The 23907-nt window shown below is 50.7% G+C and overlaps 4 protein-coding genes and 1 long non-coding RNA gene across 6 annotated transcripts; 3 read left to right on the forward strand and 2 right to left on the reverse strand.

The window, feature by feature from the left end:
• Positions 1–609: 609 nt before the first annotated feature.
• Positions 610–2088, forward strand: LOC120654912 (GDSL esterase/lipase At2g04570-like). Its single transcript, XM_039932593.1, has 2 exons — positions 610–1125; positions 1229–2088. The coding sequence occupies exons 1-2, from the start codon at positions 727–729 to the stop codon at positions 1913–1915; spliced, it is 1086 nt and encodes a 361-aa protein (XP_039788527.1). The 5' UTR covers positions 610–726; the 3' UTR covers positions 1916–2088.
• Positions 2089–2611: 523 nt separating this feature from the next.
• LOC120654913 lies at positions 2612–3880 on the forward strand. The gene is made up of 2 exons (XR_005667215.1): positions 2612–2719; positions 2819–3880. It is a non-coding gene; the product is annotated as an uncharacterized LOC120654913 (long non-coding RNA).
• Positions 3881–8359: 4479 nt separating this feature from the next.
• LOC120654914 (GDSL esterase/lipase At2g42990) lies at positions 8360–10771 on the forward strand. 2 transcript variants are annotated; one of them, XM_039932595.1, is made up of 3 exons: positions 8360–8973; positions 9815–10311; positions 10405–10771. In XM_039932595.1, exons 1-3 carry the CDS (start codon positions 8563–8565, stop codon positions 10625–10627), a joined length of 1131 nt encoding a protein of 376 aa, XP_039788529.1. In that variant the 5' UTR covers positions 8360–8562; the 3' UTR covers positions 10628–10771. The 2 variants fall into 2 exon arrangements, with proteins under 2 accessions (XP_039788529.1, XP_039788530.1); XM_039932596.1 differs by having other exon boundaries at positions 8362–8973; positions 9819–10311.
• A 1357-nt stretch (positions 10772–12128) lies between these two features.
• Positions 12129–16220, reverse strand: LOC120654915 (trithorax group protein osa-like). The gene is made up of 2 exons (XM_039932597.1): positions 15684–16220; positions 12129–13416 (listed from the first exon to the last, which is right to left on the reverse strand). Exons 1-2 carry the CDS (start codon positions 15690–15692, stop codon positions 12349–12351), a joined length of 1077 nt encoding a protein of 358 aa, XP_039788531.1. The 5' UTR covers positions 15693–16220; the 3' UTR covers positions 12129–12348.
• A 4845-nt stretch (positions 16221–21065) lies between these two features.
• LOC120654916 (ethylene-responsive transcription factor 3-like) lies at positions 21066–22204 on the reverse strand. The gene has a single exon (XM_039932598.1). It carries the CDS (start codon positions 21978–21980, stop codon positions 21390–21392), a length of 591 nt encoding a protein of 196 aa, XP_039788532.1. The 5' UTR covers positions 21981–22204; the 3' UTR covers positions 21066–21389.
• Positions 22205–23907: the final 1703 nt, after the last annotated feature.

Raw genomic sequence — 23907 nt, forward strand, 5'->3', positions numbered from 1 at the left:
CGCCCAAGATCGCCGGGCGCGCCGTCGTCGGGCGGGCGAGGAACCACGACGGCGGGCTCGGGCTCGGGCCGGGGCCGCTGCAGCACTTGGTGAAGATGCCGCCGACCACGTGCGGAGGAGGTGTGGGAGCAGCAGGCGGCGGCCGTCGATGACATCGCGCCACGCCTTGCGCGCCCACCGGGACACCGCGAGGGCACGGCACGGCAGGCGGCGCAGGGCCTCGGCGAGCGCGTCCATCGTCTCTCCCTGGCCTGCTCGTCTCTCGCTCGCCGCGTCCATGTGTGATGGGCTTGGCTGCATTTGCCCAATAGCCCAGCCCGTGATATTCCCGGAATATTTGACAACAGGTAGTTGTGTCAAAATCATTCATCTGTGATCTATAGGCACTATGGTTCGGATAAATTTTGTAAATTTGACGTTTCAGTAAAAGAAGACTGTTTGTTTTAAAATTAGATGAAGAGTGGTAAACGAAGAGAAAACGACAAGTGGAAGTTTCCGTCCAGTTACCTGCAGTCTCGTCTCCATCAGTGGTTGGCCGGAAATCCCATGCCGGCGAGTCACCAGTAGCTCGCCAAACTCCGAAGAAAGGCGATGGCAGCACATCAACAAATTGACACCTGACACGAACACGATCCAATCATCAGAAACTGAGCCACACTTGCTGATCTGGACGACGAACGGCAGGCCATTTCCCAAACACATCGATCTGTGCACGTCGAACACATCATGTCGACTTTGCGGCGTTCTCTGCTACCGTTGATCATCCTCCTGCAGCTGCACATCCTCTCCGGCGGGCCGGCGGCGGCGAAGGTCCCGGCGCTGATCGTGTTCGGCGACTCGACGGTCGACACGGGCAACAACAACTACATCTCCACGGTCATCAGGAGCGACTTCGCGCCCTACGGCCGCGACCTCCGGGTGGGCGGCGGCGGCGGAACCAGTGGCCAGCCCACCGGCCGGTTCTCCAACGGCCGCCTCGCCGTCGACTTCATCTCCGAGGCTTTCGGGCTGCCGCCGCTCGTGCCGGCGTACCTGGACCCGAACGCCGACATGAGCAGCCTTGCGACCGGCGCCTGCTTCGCCTCTGCCGGCGCCGGCTACGACAACGCCACGTCTGATCTTTTCGTAAGCCGCCGTGCGCATTTCCATGCCAGCTCCGACGCCGGCCGGTCACGATCGACAAGCAATGCGAATGCCATGGTCATCGAGAGCTTTCTCTGTCTTGCAGTCCGTCCTGCCGCTGTGGAAGGAGCTTGACTACTTCAAGGAGTACGCGGCGAAGCTCCGGAGCTTCCTGGGCGACGACAAGACCGAGGAGACGCTGTCGGAGGCGCTCTACATCGTCAGCATGGGCACCAACGACTTCCTGGAGAACTACTACGCCGTGCCGTCGGGCCGCGCGGCGCAGTACGCGGCGGCGTCGGACTACGCCGGCTACCTCCTCGGCGTCGCGGAGGCGTTCGCGCGCGCGCTGCACGCTCTGGGCGCGCGCAAGCTGGACCTCAACGGGCTGCCGCCGATGGGGTGCCTCCCGCTGGAGCGCCGCGCGGCGACGGGCGCGTGCACCGAGGAGTACAACGCCGTGGCGCGGGGGTTCAACGCGGGGCTCCGGGACCTGGTGGCGCGGCTCGACGGCGGCCTCGGCGGCGGCGCCAGGGTGGTGTACGGCGACGTGTACGGCGCCGTGGCGGACGTGCTCGCGGACCCGGCGGCGCACGGGTTCGAGGACGTCGGGGCCGGGTGCTGCGGCGCGACGGGGCGGTTCGAGATGGGGTACATGTGCAACTCGGCGAGCCCGCTGACGTGCGCCGACGCCGGCAAGTACGCGTTCTGGGACGCCATCCACCCCACCGAGCACCTCCACCGCTTCATTGCCGAGCGGAAGATGAACACCACGCTCTACGAGTTCCTGTAGTCAAACGGTGATGGAACAGGGATCTTGCTCGAGTGCTCGACACACACCAGGATCGTTGTCAAGAACACCGAGGGTGTGTTTACTTCACTTTGGATTTTGGATTTTGAGATTTTGGAAGAGAATCTTTCAACATTTGAAGTATTAAATGTAGACTAATCACAAAACTAATTATAGATCTCGTCTTTAAACTACGAGATGAATCTAATGAGCCTAATCAATCCATCATTAGCATATATTTATCGTAGCTTTACTGTAGCAATTTAGTGTCTAATCACGTCCTAATTAAGCTCATTAAATTCGTCTCGCGATTTACAATCCATTTGTGTAATGCGATTTATTTTTCGACTATATTTAGTATACCACGCAGGCGATTTACAAAAATTTTGGATTTTAGAATTTTGGATCTAAACACGGTCCAAACCATCAATCCATGAATCATTGTTCGATGTAGTTACTCAACTATTGACTGCAACTGTGTAAAGGACACACGTGCACGCACGGCTTATGTTCGTGCGTTGGACTTTTTCGTGCGAAACGGTGCGGTCAGTGGGGGGCTGGGGGTGTGGCAGCGTAGGGCTAGTTACCGGAGACCACCAAACCTATTTGCAATGTGGGCCCCATAGCCACAGTCAAATTTTTTCTACTACAGTCTTCCTTCGTACGTTCAAGACCTCCATTCCTCGCCCTGCTGTCAGCAAGGACCGTCCTTTAATTCCCCCTCTCCACTCCTCTTACTGCCCCCTCCTCTCCCTCCATCCAGATCTACGTGAAACACACCGCCACCACCATCTTCGTCGTCTTCACGTGAGCGTCCCCGCCTTCTTTATCTTCTTCATCTCCGGTGACCGCCCCCGCCCCATGCTCATGCTCTGTCTCCCGTGGCTTCCACCATCGGATTTGCAGCTAGGCCAAATAGACCTGCCTGGGATGTCATCGTGGCACCCATGCGCCGACACCGCCCATCGGTTGTCCTTTCTCGCCCCGGCCAGTGGTGCCACCACTGCCTTGCATCACCGCCCGCCGTCTATCTCCACCACCGAGCCGGCCAACCACCTCCCCCACGCTCCTTCTAGGGCCGACAGTGCTGGTAAGCCTAACCTCAAACTTGCCCCAAAGCTTGACGCTAGAGCATCGCCACCAACCAATTTCTTGTTCCTTCGATTGCGGATGCTATTTCCTTCAATTCTTCTCTTCTTTCTTTTTTTTGGTAGTCTTTACTTCAGACCCATTCGTCCTTTCCCAATCAAGAGGGCTCTCGAAATACACTAAATCCAGAGCCCTCTCGTTTCAGATTTTGCGTTTATTTAAATGGCATGAAATCGCATTTTAGGGAAATTTCTAAGGTGGGATAAGAAATAGGACGTCAAAAGTTGGAATTCGAATGAAAACTATTTTGGTGTTTCCCTGATCATTTTTGTTTTTCCTTTAGGCAGCCCAAGCCAGCCAGCCAAACATCCCACTTGTGTATAGCGCACTTATGTGAGTTTGTAAACACGAAGTTATCAACGCTTCTAGGGTTATAAGTGTAATAATTGTGGGAGACAAGGAGCTGAAGAAGAATTTATTGCCCCCAATATGTTCTAGTATACGTTATCGACTCATTAAGAGCATGATTAATGGTTGCGCCTGCATGCCGGCGTCTCAAGCTCCAGCTCAATCGAGTTGCCAAGCTTGTGATGGCGGCCTCCACCTTTATTTAATGATGTTTATGGTCCAGCAGCTTGCCACAACCAATGAGAGGCAACTGCAGAGCAAATCGTCTGCTTTCAACCGGCGTTTGGCGAGATGCTCCCTCCTTCTCTCTTCATTCTCTCACTATCAGCAATGCTTTTTTTCCTACTTGTCCAGCAAGTCGCCTGCTGATGTAGACTTATAATACTTGTTCTAAGGAGGTGAACTGTAAGAGCTTTTTACCTATATTAACTATATCAACGTGTTATGAAGTTACAAATGTTGTCCTCTCTCTCTCTCTCTCTCTTTGAGTATATTTTTCCATGATAATTTTTTAGGTAATAAATTGGGGGTGATAATTGTACGGTAATGCGATTTTTTTTGCCTTGTACGGTAGGGATATTTTTTTGGGGCAGCTTCTATAACCATAAGTTTTTCTCAAGATGTCCAAAGCCGTGTATGTCTCAATTAGATTGGAAACCTGTGGCTGGTAAAAAGAAAACGAGTAACTTTTTCTATTAGCACACATAAATTCCATGAGTGGGTACAAGTGTTATGACACTAATTTCCCTCTAATATGTCCATATTTCATCATTTGATGAATCACATCCAACAAAAAAAAATATCCAACTGCCAAGGAAATACGCTAATGAGGATATGAGTCCTACCTTATTGTTGATAGGGTAGCGTGGGAATACAATGCAGGAGAGAAGCCAACAGCCTGATCTAGTTGTCGTGTGTATAGGGCACGTAAGTAAATATTGTTTATCACGTTATACAAAAGAATAAGTAAGAATTAATTTTCTAAGCAATTGATAGATATGTTAACATTTGATTAACTAACTGTTGTGTTGTGAATATGTTTTTACTCTCTTAACTTGGGCTCCAGCAGTGGCCATGTTTTCAATATTGAGGTATGTGTTATTCATACTCGATATACTTATACTAGGACAGCAGCGCGCTCCGCCGCTCCCAGTTTGCTTCTTCGTCTCCAGCGAGCCGTGCCGCCGCAAGCCCAGCGCGCGTGCGGGCGTCCGCAGCTTCACCTGCACGCGCGGTGGCCGCGGCCCCTCTCCGCCGGCTCCTCCGACGGGGTCATGGTGGTGAAGGCCACTGCACCCCTCGAGCTCGTCCACGGCCCCCTCGTCGACGGTGGCCATGGCGCGCGGGCTGCGGCGGGTGGCCACGGCAGCAAGGCAGCGCTCCGTGCGCGGGCGTCTGGCCGGCCAGCCGTCCCGGCCCAAGCGGGCGCGCGCGGGCCGCCGGGGGGCCCTGCCCGTCCCTGCCTTCCCCAGTGCACGCGCGCAGGCGGGCCGCGGCGGCGTGGCGAGCCGGCGGCCATGCGCAACGTGGCGAGACGGGCCGGCCAGGCACGGCGTGCCTCGCGGCGGAATGGCGAGCAGGGGAAGGCGGCGGGGAGGGTGCCGCGGCCACGACGGAGGCATGCGGAGCTGCGGCGCCGAATGGAGCTGCGACGGGGCGGGTTGGCGTGAGGTGGGCCTCGCTCCACAGTGTGGATCTGCAGCGGTGTCGGGCGTCCCCCTCCTTCCCTCCCTCCCCCTTCCCTGCGGGCGGAGCTCGGACGGCGGGTCTCGGGCGGCACGGCGCGGCCGGCGGTGGCGGCGTCCAGCGGCGGGCGGTGGCGACAGGGGAGCAAAGGAGGCGCGTCCTCGGCGTAGCTCCTCGGCTCTGCTCTTGCCCCAGCGCGGGCGGAGCTCTCCCTCCCCATCTCTCTCTGTCTCTCTCGCTCTCGCGGCGCGGCAGACTGGCGGCAGCAGTGGCTCCTCGCACAGCGCAGCGCTTGGCGGGGTGGCGGCACGGCCCGTGCGGCGGCGGCCCCGTGAGGCCGTGACCCATCCCCGGCGCAACGACGCGTCCTCCTCCCCGGTCTCCCTCCACAGCTCGCGCTTCGGGATCCGCCTCTCCGCCGCCCCAAACCGCCGCTCCGACCCCGCAATCCGCCGCGCCGCCACCCCAATCTGCCACTCCGGCACCCAACCCGGCCCGCATGGTCCTCATCCACCGCCCTATGCCGTGTGGGCCCCACAGGAAGCGAAGGCGGTGCGGCACTGCAACGCAGGCGGGGCCTGGGAATCCACGGCCCGCGTCGGTTGTTCCCCTCCCGTGCACGTGTCGATCGGGGGGGTGGGGGGTCGGTGAAGCGCTGAGGAGCCTCCCTCTCCAGGGCCGATTGTATATATCATATGTACCTTTGTAAGACATGGTTGTTGCGGTAAAGTCACCATGTGTGCTTCTTTTAGCTAGATTACAAGCGTGACAAACTATGGTTGTTGAAGAATAATTTATTGCCTCTCCCACTATGTTTTATCTGTAATTGATTCATTAAAGAAGAGAATTACAGCATATCGTTTAATTTACATTAAGTGGCTAAGAAGTTACATGTTTTGTCATCTTCTTGAGTATTTTCCAAGATATTTTTAAGCTAATTAAACTACAAGAAGTGCAATGTTTCTTCCTCATATGACAAGGATATTTTTAGATACTTTTTGTTTACAAACATAACATTTTTCTCACCATTTGTAAAGCCATTTTTTGTCTCAGTTAGATATTTACTAATAGAAAATGGCACATACACACAAGAACACAAATCCATATTTACACAAAGTGCAAGAATAAGGTCTCGTAAGCGCAAGTATTATGGTAGGCTATAAGCAGGCTGAATGATGAGGTGGATGAGAGAGCTTTGACACAGAGCTGTAAGCTTACAGCCAGTTTTGACACAAGAATTAAGATTTTTTGCATTGTTAGATAGATAAGTGGACCATGTATTAATAGTAGAGAGTTAAACCACTATACAAGTGGGCTAAGAGATGAACTGTAAAGATTCTTGCAACCAGTAGTGGGCTAAATCATTAGTCTCGCTCTAAGAGCAAGTATTATAGCAAACTGCAAGCAGGTTCAATCCTACGTGTAGGAGAGAAGGAAAAAAGAGAGAATAAAATGGACGCTTGGCTTGCCGCCGGCTGAGGCGGACGCATCAATCTCTGCTGATGGGACCGGGCGAAGCAAACGCCCGCATGCAGCCTGCAGCGGGCGCGGATGCCGGCGCATGCGCACGCTCGCAGCCGGGCGGCGGGCTGGTTTATTAACCTGCTCTAAGGCATAGTAGGGGTGTAAGGAATTCTTTGGTTTCACCAAGGAGGCTGATGATAATGACACAAGAACAGCATATGCTTGGTCGACAAGGATTTACTATGAATCAAGTCATGGTGAAGCCTTTAATTTGCAGTGATAGTGGTAAAGGAAACCATTAAGCATAAAGAATATAAAAGGAAGTTTGAAGATCGCATAATGTAGTGATGGTTTGAGATGTTTAATTTTTTCATCAATGTGCTTCATCATATGTTTAAAGCCCAATATGAAACGGCGTAGTAGGTTTACAAGGGCTTAAGTCCAACAACATTCATAATTTGGGGAGTTTTGAAACCATGATATTTTTATTTGTGAAAAAGTGTGTTGTATACTATTTTACATATGGCCCAATACCACACTTGTGTTCCATACACATTTTGGTTGTGCCTCTTGTTATATTTTGGTTGTTTTTTCCTAATGACTAACAATAAAATAATATACAACACTAGTTGTCAAGATCTGATATCTACCAAATTAGGATTTTGTTCGACCCATATATTAGTGTATATAGACATGTATTCTATTTGGCATCTACTCCCTCCGTTCCAAATTATAAGTCATTACAAGAATCTTGGAAAGTCAAACAATTTTAAAATTTGACCAAAATTATAGAGAGAAATATAAACATTTATGACATCAAATAGGTATACTATAAAAATATAACTAACAAAGAATCTAATGATACTTAATTGGTATAGTAAATGTTATTATCTTGTTGTATAAATTTAGTCAAACTTAGAAAATTTTGACTCTCCAAAATTCTTGGAATGACTTATAATTTGGAACGGAGGGAGTAAATAGGTTTCCCGTGGGAATGAGGACGTAGAATCATAATAACCAGTACAACAGTAGGAACTAACTTTCCATCATTTCTACCAAGACCCTAGATGTACTGATGTACCTAGAAAATTTCCATACGGTTAGGCTTAGGAACCTCTAAATTAATGATGAGCTGTGTGCAAGGTCACAAGAGGTCCCACATCGAATTTCGGATGCACTTTTTTTCCCAAGTGGAAACACTACATAAACTCTCTGCGAGGATTGTCTTCGTACGACATTCTTTACTTCCAAAACTAATCTGGCCTTACTCTGTTCATGCGTTCCCATCACAAGTGTTGGCTGACAGAGGAAATTAGCCAAAACGGTTGCTGACACACCCTCACATCCGCTTTTCCAGGCATTTTTCACTGACTTGTTAGGCCTTGTTTAGTTCCTAAAAATTTTCCTACAGTACCCGTCACATCGAATCTTCGGACATATGCATGGAGCATTAAATACAGTTAAAAAAATAACTAACTACACAGTTCAACTGTAAATGACGAGATGAATCTTTTAAACCTAATTAGTCTATAATTTGACATTAATTACTAAATAACAACGAAAGTGCTACAGTATCAAACCAAAAAAAATCATAAACTAAACACAGCCTTAGCATTTCGGGACAAGATGCCAACATCATCAGCGTTTTTCAGGAAAGAAGCAAATGACAAAATGGTGTCAGTGATGCAGTCTTGCTAGGTAACAAAATCTCCTCGAGTGGCGTGCTCTCCGGATGGCAGCAGGCAGCAGCATTCAGCTTCGAGCCGGCCTTGCAGATAGCTGCAAGCCAAGAGCGCGCGACAACTCGGCGCAACAGACACCGCGCTTGTGAGCTAGCTCCGGCCCCAGCTCCGCTGCGTGTTCTGTAGTTCTAGCTGTTGCCACAGCTCCCTCGCCATCTCCCATCCATTAAATTGGGGAGTGAAACAGCAGCTCACTCTTAGCAGCCAACACCGCTCGCTCGCCGTCACTCGCATTCGCATTCGCATCCACCACCGTCCGCGATGACGCCGGCCCGCCGCTCCGGGGCCGAAGCGCCGCCAGCGCTTCTGGTGGTGCTGCTGCTGCTGCTGACGACGACGGCGAGCGGCGGCGCGGCGCGCGCGTCGTCCCCGCGGGTCCCCGCGGTGATCGTGTTCGGGGACTCGACGGTGGACACGGGCAACAACAACCAGATCCCCACCCCGCTGCGCGCCGACTTCCCGCCCTACGGGCGCGACATGCCCGGCGGCGCCCGCGCGACGGGGCGGTTCGGCAACGGGCGGCTGCCGCCGGACCTCATCTCCGAGGCGCTGGGCCTGCCGCCGCTCGTGCCGGCCTACCTCGACCCGGCCTACGGCATCGACGACTTCGCCCGCGGCGTGTGTTTCGCGTCCGCCGGCACCGGCATCGACGACGCCACCGCCGGCGTCCTGGTAAGCAAGCGCCTCGCCCGCCCGCCCCCGTGCACTGTCTATTCCTTGTGGATCCGTCGAGCGATGAGCTGACCAGCTGACGCGTAAGGTGCACTGACCGTCTCACAGTCACACGTACACTTGGGAGGAGAGTGTGCGATTGATTGTTCACACACAAACATCCATGTACCACCAGGCATGAAGCTAAACTTCGTAAAGTTTACTCAGATTGGGCCATCACGTACGGTGGTCGCCAACCCTGCAAATTCAGAGTGTGTCCTTGGCCTTGCCCCTGGGTCAACACATTGAATTCGTTCCCAAGTTGCGCTGCCTTTTCTGCCCCTAGATGGAGATCGATCGCATGACGCATCTAGTAGGCTGCAGATGATAGGACGAACATGCATGGAACACACCACACTCCCAATTCCCAACTGCAGTGCTCGATCTACATGAACCCTGCACTCCTCCGATCCGGCCGGCCCGTACGTGCGACCGGTGACCTCGTGCGGCGGCCGGCCGAGGTAGGAAGGCCCTGCCGGCCGGGGGCCGAGGTACATGAATGCGAGCTCTTTCAGAGAAGAATTTTCGCCGCCCCGTCTTTTGCAACCACTTGTGCCGGCCGGCATTTAGTAGGCCGACCGGCCGTTTCAGCTGAAGATAGATCAGTTCTAGAACGCTTCTCTGAGCAGCTGGTGAGTGGTGAGTGGAGACCCATGCATGCATGTTAGTTAGCTTCAAGTTTCAGCATCGAGCTAGTGACAGTCCAACCGTGTTCCGCTTGCTGATTGATGCCAGTCAAGCACGTACCCATGCATGCATGTGGCACATTGACACTCCTCACCTACTGACACTGTGTCGCTAGTCAGTCAGTGATCCCGCTGTGGAAGGAGGTGGAGTACTACGAGGAGTACCAGCGGCGCCTCCGCGAGCGGCTGGGCCCCCGGCGCGCCGCCGCCGTCGTCCGCGGCGCGCTCCACGTCGTCAGCATCGGCACCAACGACTTCCTCGAGAACTACTTCCTGCTCGCGACGGGCCGGTTCGCGGAGTTCACGGTGCCCGAGTTCGAGGACTTCCTCGTGGCCGGCGCGCGCGCGTTCCTGGCGCGGATCCACCGCCTCGGCGCGCGGCGGGTCACCTTCGCGGGGCTCGCCGCCATCGGCTGCCTGCCGCTCGAGCGCACCACCAACGCGCTCCGCGGCGGCGGCTGCGTCGAGGAGTACAACGAGGTGGCCAGGAGCTTCAACGCCAAGGCGCGCGCCATGGTGCGCGGGCTCCGGGCCGAGCTCCCCGGCCTCAAGCTCGCCTTCGTCTCCGTCTACGAGAGCTTCCTCAACCTCATCACCGACCCGGCCAAGTACGGTGAGCACCGACGACCGACCATTATTTCTCAGTTAAGATCGTCGGCCGGCGGAGGCAATGCAATAATCCATGTGTGCTGATCGTCGGCGGCAGGGCTGGAGAACGTGGAGGAGGGGTGCTGCGCCACGGGCAAGTTCGAGATGGGGTTCATGTGCAACGACGACGCGGCGCTGACGTGCGACGACGCCGACAAGTTCCTCTTCTGGGACGCGTTCCACCCGACGGAGAAGGTGAACCGGCTCATGGCCAACCACACGCTAGAGGTATGCTACCAGGAGGGCGTCCTGTGACCATGTCCGATCCGCCGGACACGTAGCGACTAAACGGGCCAGTCGATCCGATTCCGATCCACAGAGGAAAAGAGGCTGAATATAATCGCGAAGGATTTGTAATCACAGTGATATATAGACGAAAGTATTAAAGGCAAAATATCACCATTCTTTTTTGTCGCCTGAAAAAAGCTTTTTTGGTGTGGTGCTTTGGCCAAATAATTATCATGTCTTCCACAATTAGCCAAACAGCACCCGTTGCTGTCATGGATGAATTTCTCCTCCCTCCGTCCACGAATGCAACGAGTGGTTGTGGTTAGACTATGCAACAAATTAAAGTTAAACCCGTGATGGCATGGCTTGCAAATTGTAATGGGTTGGAGGGCAGTGGAAGGAGACGGTAGGATGAGGAAGAAGGATGGTGTTCGTGGTGGTGCGTTGACGACGACTTGACGTGGTTGAAGGTGCAAAGACCAGTGGTGGCTAACGTACGTGTTCGTGATAATTCATAGTTTGAGTACACGTGAGTGTTATCTTAGATACTTTTTGTATGGAGTGTAGGCATGAGTGTCCTAGGCACTAGTTGAAGTTTTCAAACGGTAATTTGAACGAGCGAGATGAAGAGATCCAGATAAATGCGCGTGTGCCGGGGTTCGAACTCATGAATTGTGGTCTCGCGTATAGTATCCTCTACCATCCCACCCACACAGCACATATGAGTGTATTGAAGATGTTATTCTTTTGAAGTAACCAGAATGGACCATTTAGTACCTAGTACCGGGTGGTGTTATGGCCCGGTACTAAATGGTTGGGGGGGCCGGGTGCTATTTAGTACCGGGTCATAACACCAACCGGTACTAAATGATGGCATTTAGTACCGGGTGGTGTTATGACCCGGTACTAAATAGCTCCGGGGGGCACTGTGCTATAGAACCGGTACTAAATTGGCATTATTACCGGGTTTAAAGCAACCGGTACTAAATGGAGGTGAATGAATGACTCTTTTTCTAGTAGTGGTAGGAGTCTAGGAGATGCAAGTATGAAATATATAGGGGTTTGTTCAAACCCCTCTGGTTTTAACAAAGTGATGACGATGATGATGATGGACTAAATGGGCCAATTTGTGTGGTCTAATTGGCCTCATTGAACTTTCAGGCGCTGACCTGCTCAAGTCATCACCTTCTTTTTCATATTTTAGAAATATCAAGAAAATGCACCACACCGTTTCTTTGTGACTATGCCTCAACTTTGCAACGAAATTCAAGTCAAAGAATAGGTATACTTAATGACGTAAATAAGGACACATTTGACAGAGTTTCCAAAGTTGATTCTACGCTGAATCCAGCAGGAGTTCCGCCAAACAGTTTTGCAGAGACAAGTGATTCTGTGAAGTGATTCTATGAAACCAACTATGAGGCTGGGAGTTGAAAAAAATAGCTTTTCCTGATTCTGTGAAGTGATTCTCCATGTTGATTTCAAAAGTTTATGAGCCACAAATTCACTTCTATCGGAAAACCAGTGGAGCTCTACCAAACAGATTCTAAGACGTACTCCAACATGATCTTTGGTGCAATTTGTACTAATAATACTGGGAGCTTATACATACAGTATACAGAAGTAATGACCAAAGAACGAACAAATTTTCAAGTAGAACTAGAATAGTACAGTCTGTGAGGAAGAAATCGAGTAGAATTGATGATTGAGTGGTAATGAACGTCGGATTATACCACTACTAGTAATTTACCGAGCTGCGGCCTCACCCGATCACTCACTCCCACTCTCTGACCCTTGGGAACAGGCACCGGTACATCCTGGACATGAAGGACCTCTTGGGCTTCCTCTTCGCGTGCCGCCGCGCCCCCGCCGCCCCCGCCGCGTGATCGGGAGGCAGCGTCTCCTGCGGCCGCGGCGCGGGCGGCGCGGGGGCCGTCCTGGCCTCCTCCCGGTGCCGCTTCACCTTCTCGAACTGCACGGTGAACCCCTGCGCCGCCATCGCCGCGTTCTGCTCGTCCCAGACGCCGAACCGGGGCACGGCCGACGGCTTGGGCCGCCGCGGGGGCGGGGGCTGGTGGTGCCGCGGCGGCGACGGCGTGGGGGACGCCGCCCTCGGCGCGCCGTGCTGCTGCTGCTGGTGGTGGTGGTACTGGGCGTGGGCGGCGCCGTGCTGCTGCTGGCGGTGGTGGTACTGGGCGGCGCCGTGGCCGCCGGATTGCGGCTGCGCCGGGTAGTTGTTGCTGCTGTACCTGGGCTGGTACGGCCTGGGCGGCGAGAACTTGCTGCCGCGGCTGCTAGCCTCGGACGCCGCGTTGCTGCCGTTGCTCCCGGTCCGCCGGTGGTGGTACCCGTGGCCGCCGGGGTGCTGGTGCTGGTGCTGCTGCTGCGGCGGCGGCGGCGCGTGGCCGTGGGAGTTCGGCGGGCGGCCCGGCGCGTTCCTGCTGCTGAGATTGTCGTAGTGCTCGTAACGGTCGTAGTAGTCGTAGCCGGCCGGCGCGTGGCCGTGCGAGCTCGGCGGCCGGGAGGGCACGTTCCGGCTGCTGAGGCTCTCGTAGTGCTCGTACGGGTCCAAGTCGTACCCTCCGCCGCCGCCGGGCGCGGGCGCCTTGGTGGCGGGCGCCGGCGCATGGCCGTGGCCGCCGTGCGAGCTCGGCGGGCGCGACGGCACCTTCCTGCTGAGGTTCTCGTAGTGCTCGTACGGGTCGAAGTCGTCGCTGGCGCCAGCGGCGGGCGGCTTGTTGGGAGGCGCGGGCTTGTTGTCGCGCACCTTGTCGAAGAAGACTGTGTAGCCGATGTTCTCGGCGTCCCAGGATCCGAACTTGGGCACGACGGCGTGCCCGGCCTGCAAAAGTGCAAATCATCAAGCGCTGAATGATTTTTTTTTTGAAAACTAGCACGAATGAATGAATCTCATGAGCGAGAGCGATCGGTCGGTAAACACTAGTGGATACGGTAAAAAGAAGGGTGTGGTGTACGATTAACCGCCTACCATCTTAGCTGGTGTTTGTATTCAAGTGTTAATACTTAAAAATGATATATTTTAGCACTAATTCATCGAATCCAAGCAGGACTACTAATGATGTGGGACTAAACTTTAACCAAAGACTTCAAAACTTCATCAAAAGTATAAGTGTTAATAGACACAAATTTAGTCTAAACAGATCCTACAAGGAAAAGTCAGGGTGTGCGAGAACGCAATTGTGTACGTGGTACGTCGCAACCAACTCTGCGAATAGAGCACATGACAGCGCAACGCCCTGCATGATTAGAACATAGCAGTTGGAAGCAAGCCACATCATTAGGGCGGGTTTAGTTGCAAAACCAAAAAATTTTGGTTGTCACATCATCCCTTTGACCAGATGTCGGAAGGATTTTTCGGACACTAATTAAAAAACTAATTTCAGAACTCACTTGGAAACCGCAAGACGAATATTTTGAGGCCTTTGACCGCATCATTAGCACATGTTGGTTACTGTAGCACTTATGGCTAATCATACACTAATTAGGCTTAAAAGATTCGTCTCGTCATGTACATACAAACTGTGTAATTAGTTTTGTTATTTAATTACATTTAGTGCTTCATACATGTGTTTAAAGGGGAGGTGAAAATTTTTGGGTGAAAATTTTTGGGAACTAAACGCGCCCTTAGTAGGCCAGCTACTTAACACCGACTAAGGGTGCGTTTAGTTCCCAAAAATTTTCACATTCCCTTTGAACACATGTATGAAGTACTAAATGTAATTAAATAATAAAACTAATTACACAGTTAGGATGTACACGACGAGACGAATTTTTCGAGCATAATTAGTACATGATTAGCTATAAGTGCTACAGTAACCCACCTGTGCTAATGATGCGGTCAAATGACTTAAAAGATTCGTCTCGCGGTTTCCAAGTGAGTTCTGAAATTAGTTTTTTAATTAGTGTCCGAAAAACCCTCCCGACATCTGGTCAAAGTATCGATTTGACATCCAAAATTTTTTGTTTTTGGAACTAAACGGTGCCCAAATGATGCATGCACGCCTGTTTGAGCTCCGCGTCGGCAGCTAATCGCTTTGCTGGGACGTGCCGGGAGGCTCGAGCGGACCTGCCCGGACGCCCGCCTACTCCTCCGCCGTGGCCAAGTTTGTTCCGAGCAACTCCCCTGCTGGGGCACATGGGCCGGCTGGGGCGGGTCGTCCGAGCACGGGTCGCGCCATGTGCACGCGGGCGTACGGCGCGGAAAGGAGAAGATATCCAGTCGTCACGAGCGGCGCGCCCATGTTCACAGATGATGTGGTGTTCACAGATCCGTGAACCTTACCCCTGCCTGCCTGCCTGCCACAGCAAGCGAGCAGCGGCCCTGATCCCCTGACCGGCCGCCACCAAACTACCAGCTCCTTAATTCTGGATTTTAGGAGTATATTATACTTACGTCTCTCTCAAAAAAAAAACTTGAAATGTGAGTTGGACTTGCTATAATGGCAACTACTGTCGCGGTTGGGGAAAGGTGGCGCTCACCAACAGGGTTAACCATTTCATTTTCGTTGCAAATCCCGGTGTTTAGCAGAAACGAAATTTCGTTCCGAAATTTCGGTAAATTTCGGCGAATTTCGGTGAATTTTGGCCGAATTTTTTTGAATTTTGAATTTTCAAACGAAATTTTCCGAAAAATACCGAAATTTTTTTTCCCGGTAACTAGCGAAAACGAAATTTTTCGCCGAATTTCGGCGAAATTTCGCCGAAATTTCAAACCCTGCTCACCAACATGGGCACGCAGCGGTGCTTCCCTGCTAAAATGTTTCGTCATTTCGTGGATGATCCCAATGCCACCGTCCATGCACAATCCTATTCTTATGTTTAATTTAACCACACCACAAAAATCGGTAGCAGAATGGGGGAAAAAAGGCGACCACGGATTTGCAGCAGCAGTGGCAGCCATGCATGCGGCGCTATCATGATGATGATGGATGCGGGCATGCCGGTGGCCGACGCCGGCGGAGCGGCGCGGCGTGGCACCATTATTTCGGACGCGATGCGAGGGCAAGCAAAGCCGCAGACAAAGAGCGCGATCAGATGCAAGCGCCAAGCTCAGACAATGCAGGTGTGGGGCTCGCGCGCGTCACTTACAGCGGCCATGTCGTCGTCGTCGGTGCGGCGCCTGGAGAAGGATTTGGTCGACCGGGGAGCGGGAGCGAGGACGGATCGCGGCCGGGCCCTGCTGGCTGCTGCTGTGCTTGTTGTTCCTTCCTCCCCCTCCTCGTCCTCGTCCTCGTCCGCCGCCTCCCTGCCGCTCTCCCTTCCCTCTCTAGCAAGAGGAAAGAGAGAGACCGCGGCGGGAAGACGGAGGGACGGAGACGGAGCGCAGGGCGAGGGCAGGATGGGGTGTCCGGGGCAGGGCAGGGGTCGCGGCCTGCCGGGGGGCCGGCTTTATGGCCGGGCTCGGCTCAGCGGCCACCCTAATTAAAGGAGGGAGGGGTCTCCGAGCTCCGCCACGGCCGCGCCCAGCTGTGCAGCGGCGGCAGCGCAGCTGGGCTGTGCCTTTTCGCGTGTGTATATGTGTGTGTACAGCTGGTCAGGGAGGGACGCTGGGTGTGCGCGCGTGCGCGACGACGACGCGGAGGAGGAAGACTGACAGCTCAGGCATCAGGCCTCAACCTCCTCCTAGCCCGCCTACCTACCTACCGTCTGCCGGGGGGGGGGGGAGGACGGTGGTTGGCCGCCGCTGCCCGCCTCGTCGTATCCTCCCTCTCTCGTTTGCCCGTGGCAGGCTGGCGTCGCCCTCCGCCTTTGACCTGCGCCTCCCTCCCTGATCGTCGTTAGCGTGGTCCGCGTTAGATCCCTGCTCTGAATTTCATCTGCATCGAGGGCCAAGCTTTGCTTAACACATACTACTACTGTTATCTCGCAGTCCCCCAAATGCCAAGCTCTCGTGAACCGCGCTCATAATCTTCCATTGGAGGATCTTCCAGTCTGATCAAACTTTTGACACAAAACAGTTTCGAATTTGGCGGCACAGCTAGGGGACCTGAGCTTGAGGTAGCAATCTCAATTTCTTTTACCACTTCGAGTATGGTGACCCGAGTACATACCAACACACACCATACGCAATCAACCCCTTGCAAAGTTCAAAATTCCAAAAAAAAATTCTAACACCTACATGAAGATTTAAATCTAGATGAAATAAAAAAAATGCATTGCACAATTTGCCTGTAAATCACAAGACGAATCTAATGAACCTAATTAGACCGTAATCAGATGCTAAATTGCTACAGTAATACTACAGTAAACAACCTCTGATGACGAATTAATTAGATTCGTCTCGCGATTTACAAACGAGTTCTGTAATTTATTTTATGATTAGTCTATATTTAGTACTTCAAATATAAAAAGATGCTCTTTCCAAAACTTTACAACCTGCAACTAAACAAGACCCAAATCAAGAACAAATACTACCCACCAGTACCACATGTACCACTGGAGTGTACAGTGAGCAACAACCAGGACCCCGTTTAGTTTCTGGCGCCTACCAGTACCAGCTGGCTCACGTTCCATCGACACAGCTGACAGCTGCTGCGCTAATCTCACCACGGCCTCAGGCGAAACCGTCCAGGTTAAGCGACCGGCCACCCCCGCGGTTTCTTGGCGAGGATGCAGCATGATCTCTTAACAAAATCCGCAGTTGCCCCCATTTCATACCCTCTGTTCCACCGAAGACGTCCGGATGCGTCGCCATCCTTGTCGCTGCACAGCGCACAGAACCGGGGGTGCGGCCACCAGCGCGGACCAAAGCACATGGGGGGAGACTGGAGAGACGCTTGCTTGCTCCTGCCTACCCCTGCATGTTGATCGGCAGACACCAGGCCGCAGGATCTGGAGCAGCTGAAACAAAGGAGCAGAGAAAAATAGTTTAGTGATCTAGTCGGGAACCTAATCACCAGACCATCAATGATCAATGGCAGCATCTGCTTGAAGTTAAATGAAGCAGATACTAATGAGGTTAATTATAAGCAAGTGTCCACATAATCATGGGAAAAAGTGGCGGTGGTGCGGGCAAAATTTCTGGCATCTTTGGCAGCTAGTGTAGCGCCATACACGGTAGCTTTAGGCTGCTAGCACCATAAAATGATACAACATCATTCATTGACCATGGCTATCGATTTTCTAAATTTGTCTTCAGAGGTACATACAGACACACTGGACATGAAAAACAAAGGGAAAATAGAAACAGGTGTCACCGTGACAGAAACATGGACGGCACGGCATGAGATGACCATTGGTGCTCTGGAAATTCACGCTACAGTTAACTATGCTAGGATGATAGACGTTGCCAGTTCTGATTTGCGCAACCATAACCCCACGGTACCTGATAAACAAGTGGGCGATCAAGTGGTTGGGCCTAGTGGAACAATTGCCATCAATTATGCAAATCAAATGAATGCTCCAACAGGTTTTAAATAGGGGAAGGACCAAAGTAGATGTCAGAGCGTCTACGCGACAAGAACTCCCAAGACATCAACAAAAATCAGCAGATGATGAGGTGCTAAACAAAAGGCACACATAAAACAAACAAAATGCTAACAATCTATTGTCAGAAAACCATTATGATGCAATTAAACAGGAGAAGTTTGGAATAATACATAAAAAACTCAGCTAAGACCACACTTGTGAAATCAGGTTTCATGGCCATCTTGATCAACAGTTCACTCATAAGTCACCAAGAAACGACAATCTGGAGTAACTGTAGGAGCAAAACCCCAAATACATCATAAGAAAGTGGGAGGTACCACTATATAATGGATTATAAGAAATGATTACACTAAGCAAGAAAGGAACAGAATTATTAGTCATCATAAAAGAATTACATATTATTTGGAAGTATTAAATGAGAAGTGTACAAACCTTATCAAAGTAATGAATTATTAAAGCAAATGTACAAGTGGCCTTACCTTTTCATTAAATTATGTCACAAAAATTCTTCACCCCATCAATGGTAATGTGGTATCGTGTGCATTGTCTCACCTATACTCCTTTCACAGAATGACCCTTCAACTCCACCAGATCAGCTAGACTTTGAGATATACATGAGGGAACCAGCAGGGTATGATCAGGACAGGGGCTCAAAGTCGTTATTAAGTAGTATGCAAGCAGAAGCTGGCAGGAAAGTATGCTATAGTAATATTGAAGTTTCTCAAAAGAACAGAGTTAGTTTTTAGTATGTCTACTTGACTAAGCGCAAAATACTAATAAATGGCATGAACGAGAGAGAAATGGTTCCATGAAGAGATGCTGCAACTTACAGCCGATTCTCCCAACAAACCTGAATCTAGGTGTAAATATAGTTTTAAACAACACCCTGCTTCCTTGTCCTTCAATCTAACCAGGCAGCCTTTGTAATACTATCAAATATGCTGCTCATATTCCACTTCATTGAATATGCTTCGCTTATCCCAGAATCTACATCCATCAACAAGTTGCATTCATGAGTTGACAGCTAAGAATATATAGCCTTAGCATAATTCTTAGCAGCTAGAAAGAAAGCACCCCATGGGCTGTCAAGGTTGTTCAGTGTAATTAGAAGATATTTCTATGTAAGTTATAGTGCAGTCTAGGTCATTCAAGGTACCCACAACAAACTGGCCAGATGTATCTTAATTGATGTTGCACTTCGATTTCCTTATGTCAACTTTAAGATCATTCCCAGATTCAATGGATCTGCACTACATCATTGACAACACTTCTCCAGTAATCACAAAGCCGTTCCATAAAGCATCCACCTTTGTCCAAAGGTAGGTTTACTGTAAACCCACAGTACTTGTTGCTTGCTACAGAAAAATATGAAGAAAGAAAGAATTCAAAGAAAAGAAGCGCATGTTACTCATTCAGTTTTCAAGTATAAAGTATAAGGCTTCATACATGAATTGATGAATATACGATGTTGCATTGATCTATCTAACTGACATGATTTCCAAAGTGCTTATTCTTAGCATTGGTCATCAATTGAAGTACTAAAGAGCAGCTGGAAAGGTCCAACCCTTATACGAAGAAATGCGTGATGATATTAGCAATAGTGTTTTTCATGACAAATCTACTTATCTCAGTTTCATACAGCAAATGTATATATTCATAAAGATATTATTGGTCAAATTTAAATAGTTTCATTGCATGCATTCTAGTAGATTACATTTATTGCTTAAATGCATCATGCTAAGGTCAACTAGAGTGTAGAGTCAGGAATAAGACAGTTTTGCATGCATATTTAGACATATTACCATAGTAATAGCCAAACCACTCCTTCTAGGAGACACCTAAACAAAACACTGATAGGGCTATAATAACAAAAGGGAGACAGTGTCGTGTTGCATTTCCCAGTATAAGTGTTGACATCAGATGAAAATAATATATTGCCTAATGAATTTTAAAATGGTGTCTCAATGATTTAAGCCATAATTTACATTACAAAATCAAAGTTTATCCAGAAAAGATACGCATAAAGAGTGCTTGCAAACATTGTTTAGTCTTTGCAATTGTACCTGTCACTCCAGGAAAATATATTATTGTGTGACAAAGTAACAAACACAATACTGATCTATTATGCTCACAACATTTCTTTCCACTTCCTTATTGCCAAACAGTAAGAGATGACACAGGTTTACAGTTGCAGCATCATACTCCCATGTAGAAATGACAGAAGCCTGAAATAGAAATTTTGCCAAATTCATCAGTACTCCTAAATAACAAACAGAATATACTGACACCAAGAGAACAGTATATTCCAAATACCTTTCACTTTTTATGCTATGCCACCCGCATGATACTATTCACATTGCTTTGACAGTTGTAGTAGTTGATCTTGCAAGCAACTTAGCATCTTGGTTGATGCTTTATATGAATGTGTCTGATGTTCCATAGGGCAGTAAAGCTAATGCTATACAACCACGAAGAATCTTCTACTTTCAGCATGCCTTTATGTTTTCAGCTAATGGTTGATGTGTCATATTCCAGAATTATGAATGCAAATGGTTTCGGTTCCAGTTTCCAACAGCCCACTATCCATAGCTGTATTGCCTCTTTAGTATAATATAAATCAAAGTGTGCAGATAAATTACTTTCAGTGACAGAAATAGTGGCATCATCCTGAAGACCTGAACAGAAAAACACCTTCCTTCTATTATGGGAAACTAAAACAATGCAAGAAAGTAATGAGAACTGAAATAATGGATCACTGTAAATGACACATTAATAGCAAAAGAACTAGGTATTTATGACCACGGAGTAAACAAATGGTTCAGGGAAAACAAAATTAATTTGTTCATGCTACTTGAAAATGTTAAAAGTTAGAAGTCAAAATGCAGATCATGTCCATCCGTTCACAACTATGATATTAATATTTTTGTAGCATTTAACAACCCTTTTACTACAAGCCTTTTGGCCATGATTTTTGAACTTCCACAATTCCAAACAGATGATACTTAAAGGTATAGCCGTGTAGGCAACAAAGAAAAAGGCAAATGTAGCTAAAGATGAAAATAAGTTACTTTAGCTGTCTCTTTCCTCACAAGAGGAAGGAAGTAAAATGTTGCTATATTACAGCACAACTGCAGCGAGCTGCGGCGAGATTTGGCGACAATCCTCAATCACCAGCAACAAGCATGCAGATACGCAGATCAGGGCATAGTAATCATCATCAGATCAAGTAAACAACAACAACAACAACAACAACAACAACAAACGTTGTGGAGGAAGTTCGTGTTGGCTACAAGAGAAGGGAAGAACCAAATATTTTTCTCCTTTTCCTCTTTCTCTAAGCAGCGGCTCACTTGAGCTAGCTCGACGTCACAGCCGCAGCGCCGTGAGCCTGAGCTCGTCCTCCTCGTCGCCGTACCACCCGACGCCAGCTCCGCAGCCGGCGCCAGCGGGCAGGTTGAGGTCGAACGTGAACGGGGGCCGGCAGGACGGCGAGGCGGCCGCGTCCGTGCAGTCGTCGTCCACGACCGAGGCCGAGGAGCCGCAGTCGCTGCGGCAGTCGCCGTCGGGGATCGGCGGCGGCGGGGGCCGCGGCGGTAGCACGGGCCGCGGGCGCGCGCCGCCGAAGGACTCTACGGTGGAGCTGAGGCTGCTGCAGGCCGGCCTGGCGACGGGCGGCGTGGAGACACCCGGGGTGGTGTACGGCGTGTCCGCGGCGGCGGCGGCGGAGGCGGGGAGCGGGAAGTTGGTCTTGGCCTTGGGCCCGCGCAGCATCCGCGCGGCGGCGTCGTAGGCGCGGGCGGCGTCCTCGGCGGAGTCGAAGGTGCCGAGCCAGACGCGCGCCTTCTTCGCCGGGTCGCGGATCTCCGCGGCGTACCGGCCCCACGGCCGCTTCCGCACCCCGCGGAACCGCGACTCCACGTCACAGTCCGCCGCCGCCGCCCCGCCGCCGCGCCGCATGCCGCCGGATGCGCCGGTTCAGGGCTCCAGGCCCGCGAGGGTAGAATCGGGGTCGGAATTGGAGCTGGGGATTTGAGAATCGCGGGGAGGAGGGGGAGGGAAGGAGGGAGGGAGGAAGGTGGGGAGGAGTTAATTGGAAGGCTTGCTTGTTTGCGCTGCCACCGCCCACAACGCCCACCCCACCCCCACCCGCTCGCCTCCCACCACCACCACCTCCACCATCCTCCCTGCCCGCCTTGCCTTTTTCTTCTCTCTATATCCTCTCTTTTTTTTCCTTTCCTTTTCTTTCCCCTTAACCCTTTTCTCCTTCCTTCCTCTCTAGACTAGACATCGATTTTTTGAGATTTAATAGGAGTAATTTGCTTTTTAGCTTTGCTTTGTTTTCTTTTGATGATGCTTTCCTTTGGCCGGTCGGTCGGCGCCGCCGGTTTTCAACTGTTCCCACACAGGCACAGCAACGAGAGTACGGGTCGCGTGCGAAGTCAAAATGCGGGATTTGAACTGGGCGGCCAAAAATCGCAGAAGCGCACTCGCGGCCGTGTTGCGCTTATTCACCTCTCACTTATCGCCCACGCAGTCCCAGACAGGGCCTTAGCGTCCATGCTCCTGACGATTGATCTTACTTGAAGATGTCCGGATTTTTTTTCTATAATCAACTAGCGCGCTTCTTTTTAGTACGACTAGGCATGTATTGGAACAACTACAATGTAGCGAAAACATGAAATACTTAGATAGAATAAATCATCGATTTTTACCATTATGATTATTACTGAAGTTGAGTCCAAAACCTGGCGGCGAAGATATTGGGTGCCTAGATGAACACAAATACTAAGAATTGTTGACAAGTAGTACGTCACCAGCTACTGAAACGAAAAATATTTTAAAACACTATTAGATAACTAGGCAATTTTCGATATATTTTAATTTCAAATATTACTAGCAATTTCATGGCATAAAAGAGTGATAATGTGTGAACAAAAAATATGCTTGTGTTCATGTTATTCTCACTAATAAGCATGAACAAAATGTTAAATCAGAATAGGTTTAGAGTGTACCTCAAGACGGGACCAGTGCCGGAGGCACCGGTTGTGCCGTTACCAACTGGAATAGTCATTCTATTCGACTGGCCTTGTCTGAAGTAGCCGAACGACGTCGATGCAGGAAGAGGTTCGCAGTGCAGTCCCACGAACGGTCACCAGGAAGTAGACGAATTAGTTGTTCATTCACGCCGGGATGTAGACAAAGTAGTCGTTCAGGGAGCGAGCAGTCGCGTCAAGACGCTCCCCAAAAACCTGTTTGCCCGCGTCCCGTGCATGACCTTCGGCGAGCAGATGTTCTGGAGGACTGCTCTCGCTAGAGCTATGCGCACAGCGCTAGCGATGGGAATGCAAAAAGCAGCAGAGGGAGAAGGGAGAGATCTCCTAAGCAGGAGTATGTGAAGCAAGAGTACTTGTGTTGTGAGGATGAGTGGAGGAGGGTCTGGTTTATATAGGCGTGGAGGTGCCTCAGATTCAACGAACCTAGACGTCATAATGGGCTTTGATGAGCAGTAATTACTGGTGCAATTGAGTCATAGGAATCTCATTAACCGCAAAGATTTTATTCTGTGTCATCATTCACCTGTTAATGCCAACATTTTATTGTCTCTGTTTTAATGCTTTCAACAGCAAAACGTAACGTTCTCTCATCTCAGCACATCACGTCGCACCGCACATGCACGTCACGTCCGGCCGCGCACACGCACCGCACCGCCCGGCCGCGCCACGCCACGCCCACGCCCTCGCCCTCGGCCCGGCTCGGCGAGGCGAGCGAGCGCGCGCGCGTGTGGTTCACCGACCTCCTCTTACCGGCTTTATAAGTGGTGTACACGAGGTCCACCCTTTAAGTCGGTTGAGATCCTCCTCAAATCCCGGTACGGAATTAAGTA

Source organism: Panicum virgatum, chromosome 1N (assembly GCF_016808335.1).
Source record: "Panicum virgatum strain AP13 chromosome 1N, P.virgatum_v5, whole genome shotgun sequence".
Classification (NCBI taxonomy): Eukaryota; Viridiplantae; Streptophyta; class Magnoliopsida; order Poales; family Poaceae; genus Panicum; species Panicum virgatum.

Coding starts and splice junctions, on each gene's coding strand:
- LOC120654912 (XM_039932593.1), top strand. CDS start 727: ATGTCGACTTTGCGGCGTTCTCTGCTACCGTTGATCATCCTCCTGCAG. Junction 1,126..1,228: donor ACGCCACGTCTGATCTTTTC/GTAAGCCGCCGT, acceptor TCTGTCTTGCAG/TCCGTCCTGCCGCTGTGGAA.
- LOC120654914 (XM_039932595.1), top strand. CDS start 8,563: ATGACGCCGGCCCGCCGCTCCGGGGCCGAAGCGCCGCCAGCGCTTCTG. Junction 8,974..9,814: donor ACGCCACCGCCGGCGTCCTG/GTAAGCAAGCGC, acceptor CTGTGTCGCTAG/TCAGTCAGTGATCCCGCTGT. Junction 10,312..10,404: donor CACCGACCCGGCCAAGTACG/GTGAGCACCGAC, acceptor CGTCGGCGGCAG/GGCTGGAGAACGTGGAGGAG.
- LOC120654916 (XM_039932598.1), bottom strand. CDS start 21,980: ATGCGGCGCGGCGGCGGGGCGGCGGCGGCGGACTGTGACGTGGAGTCG.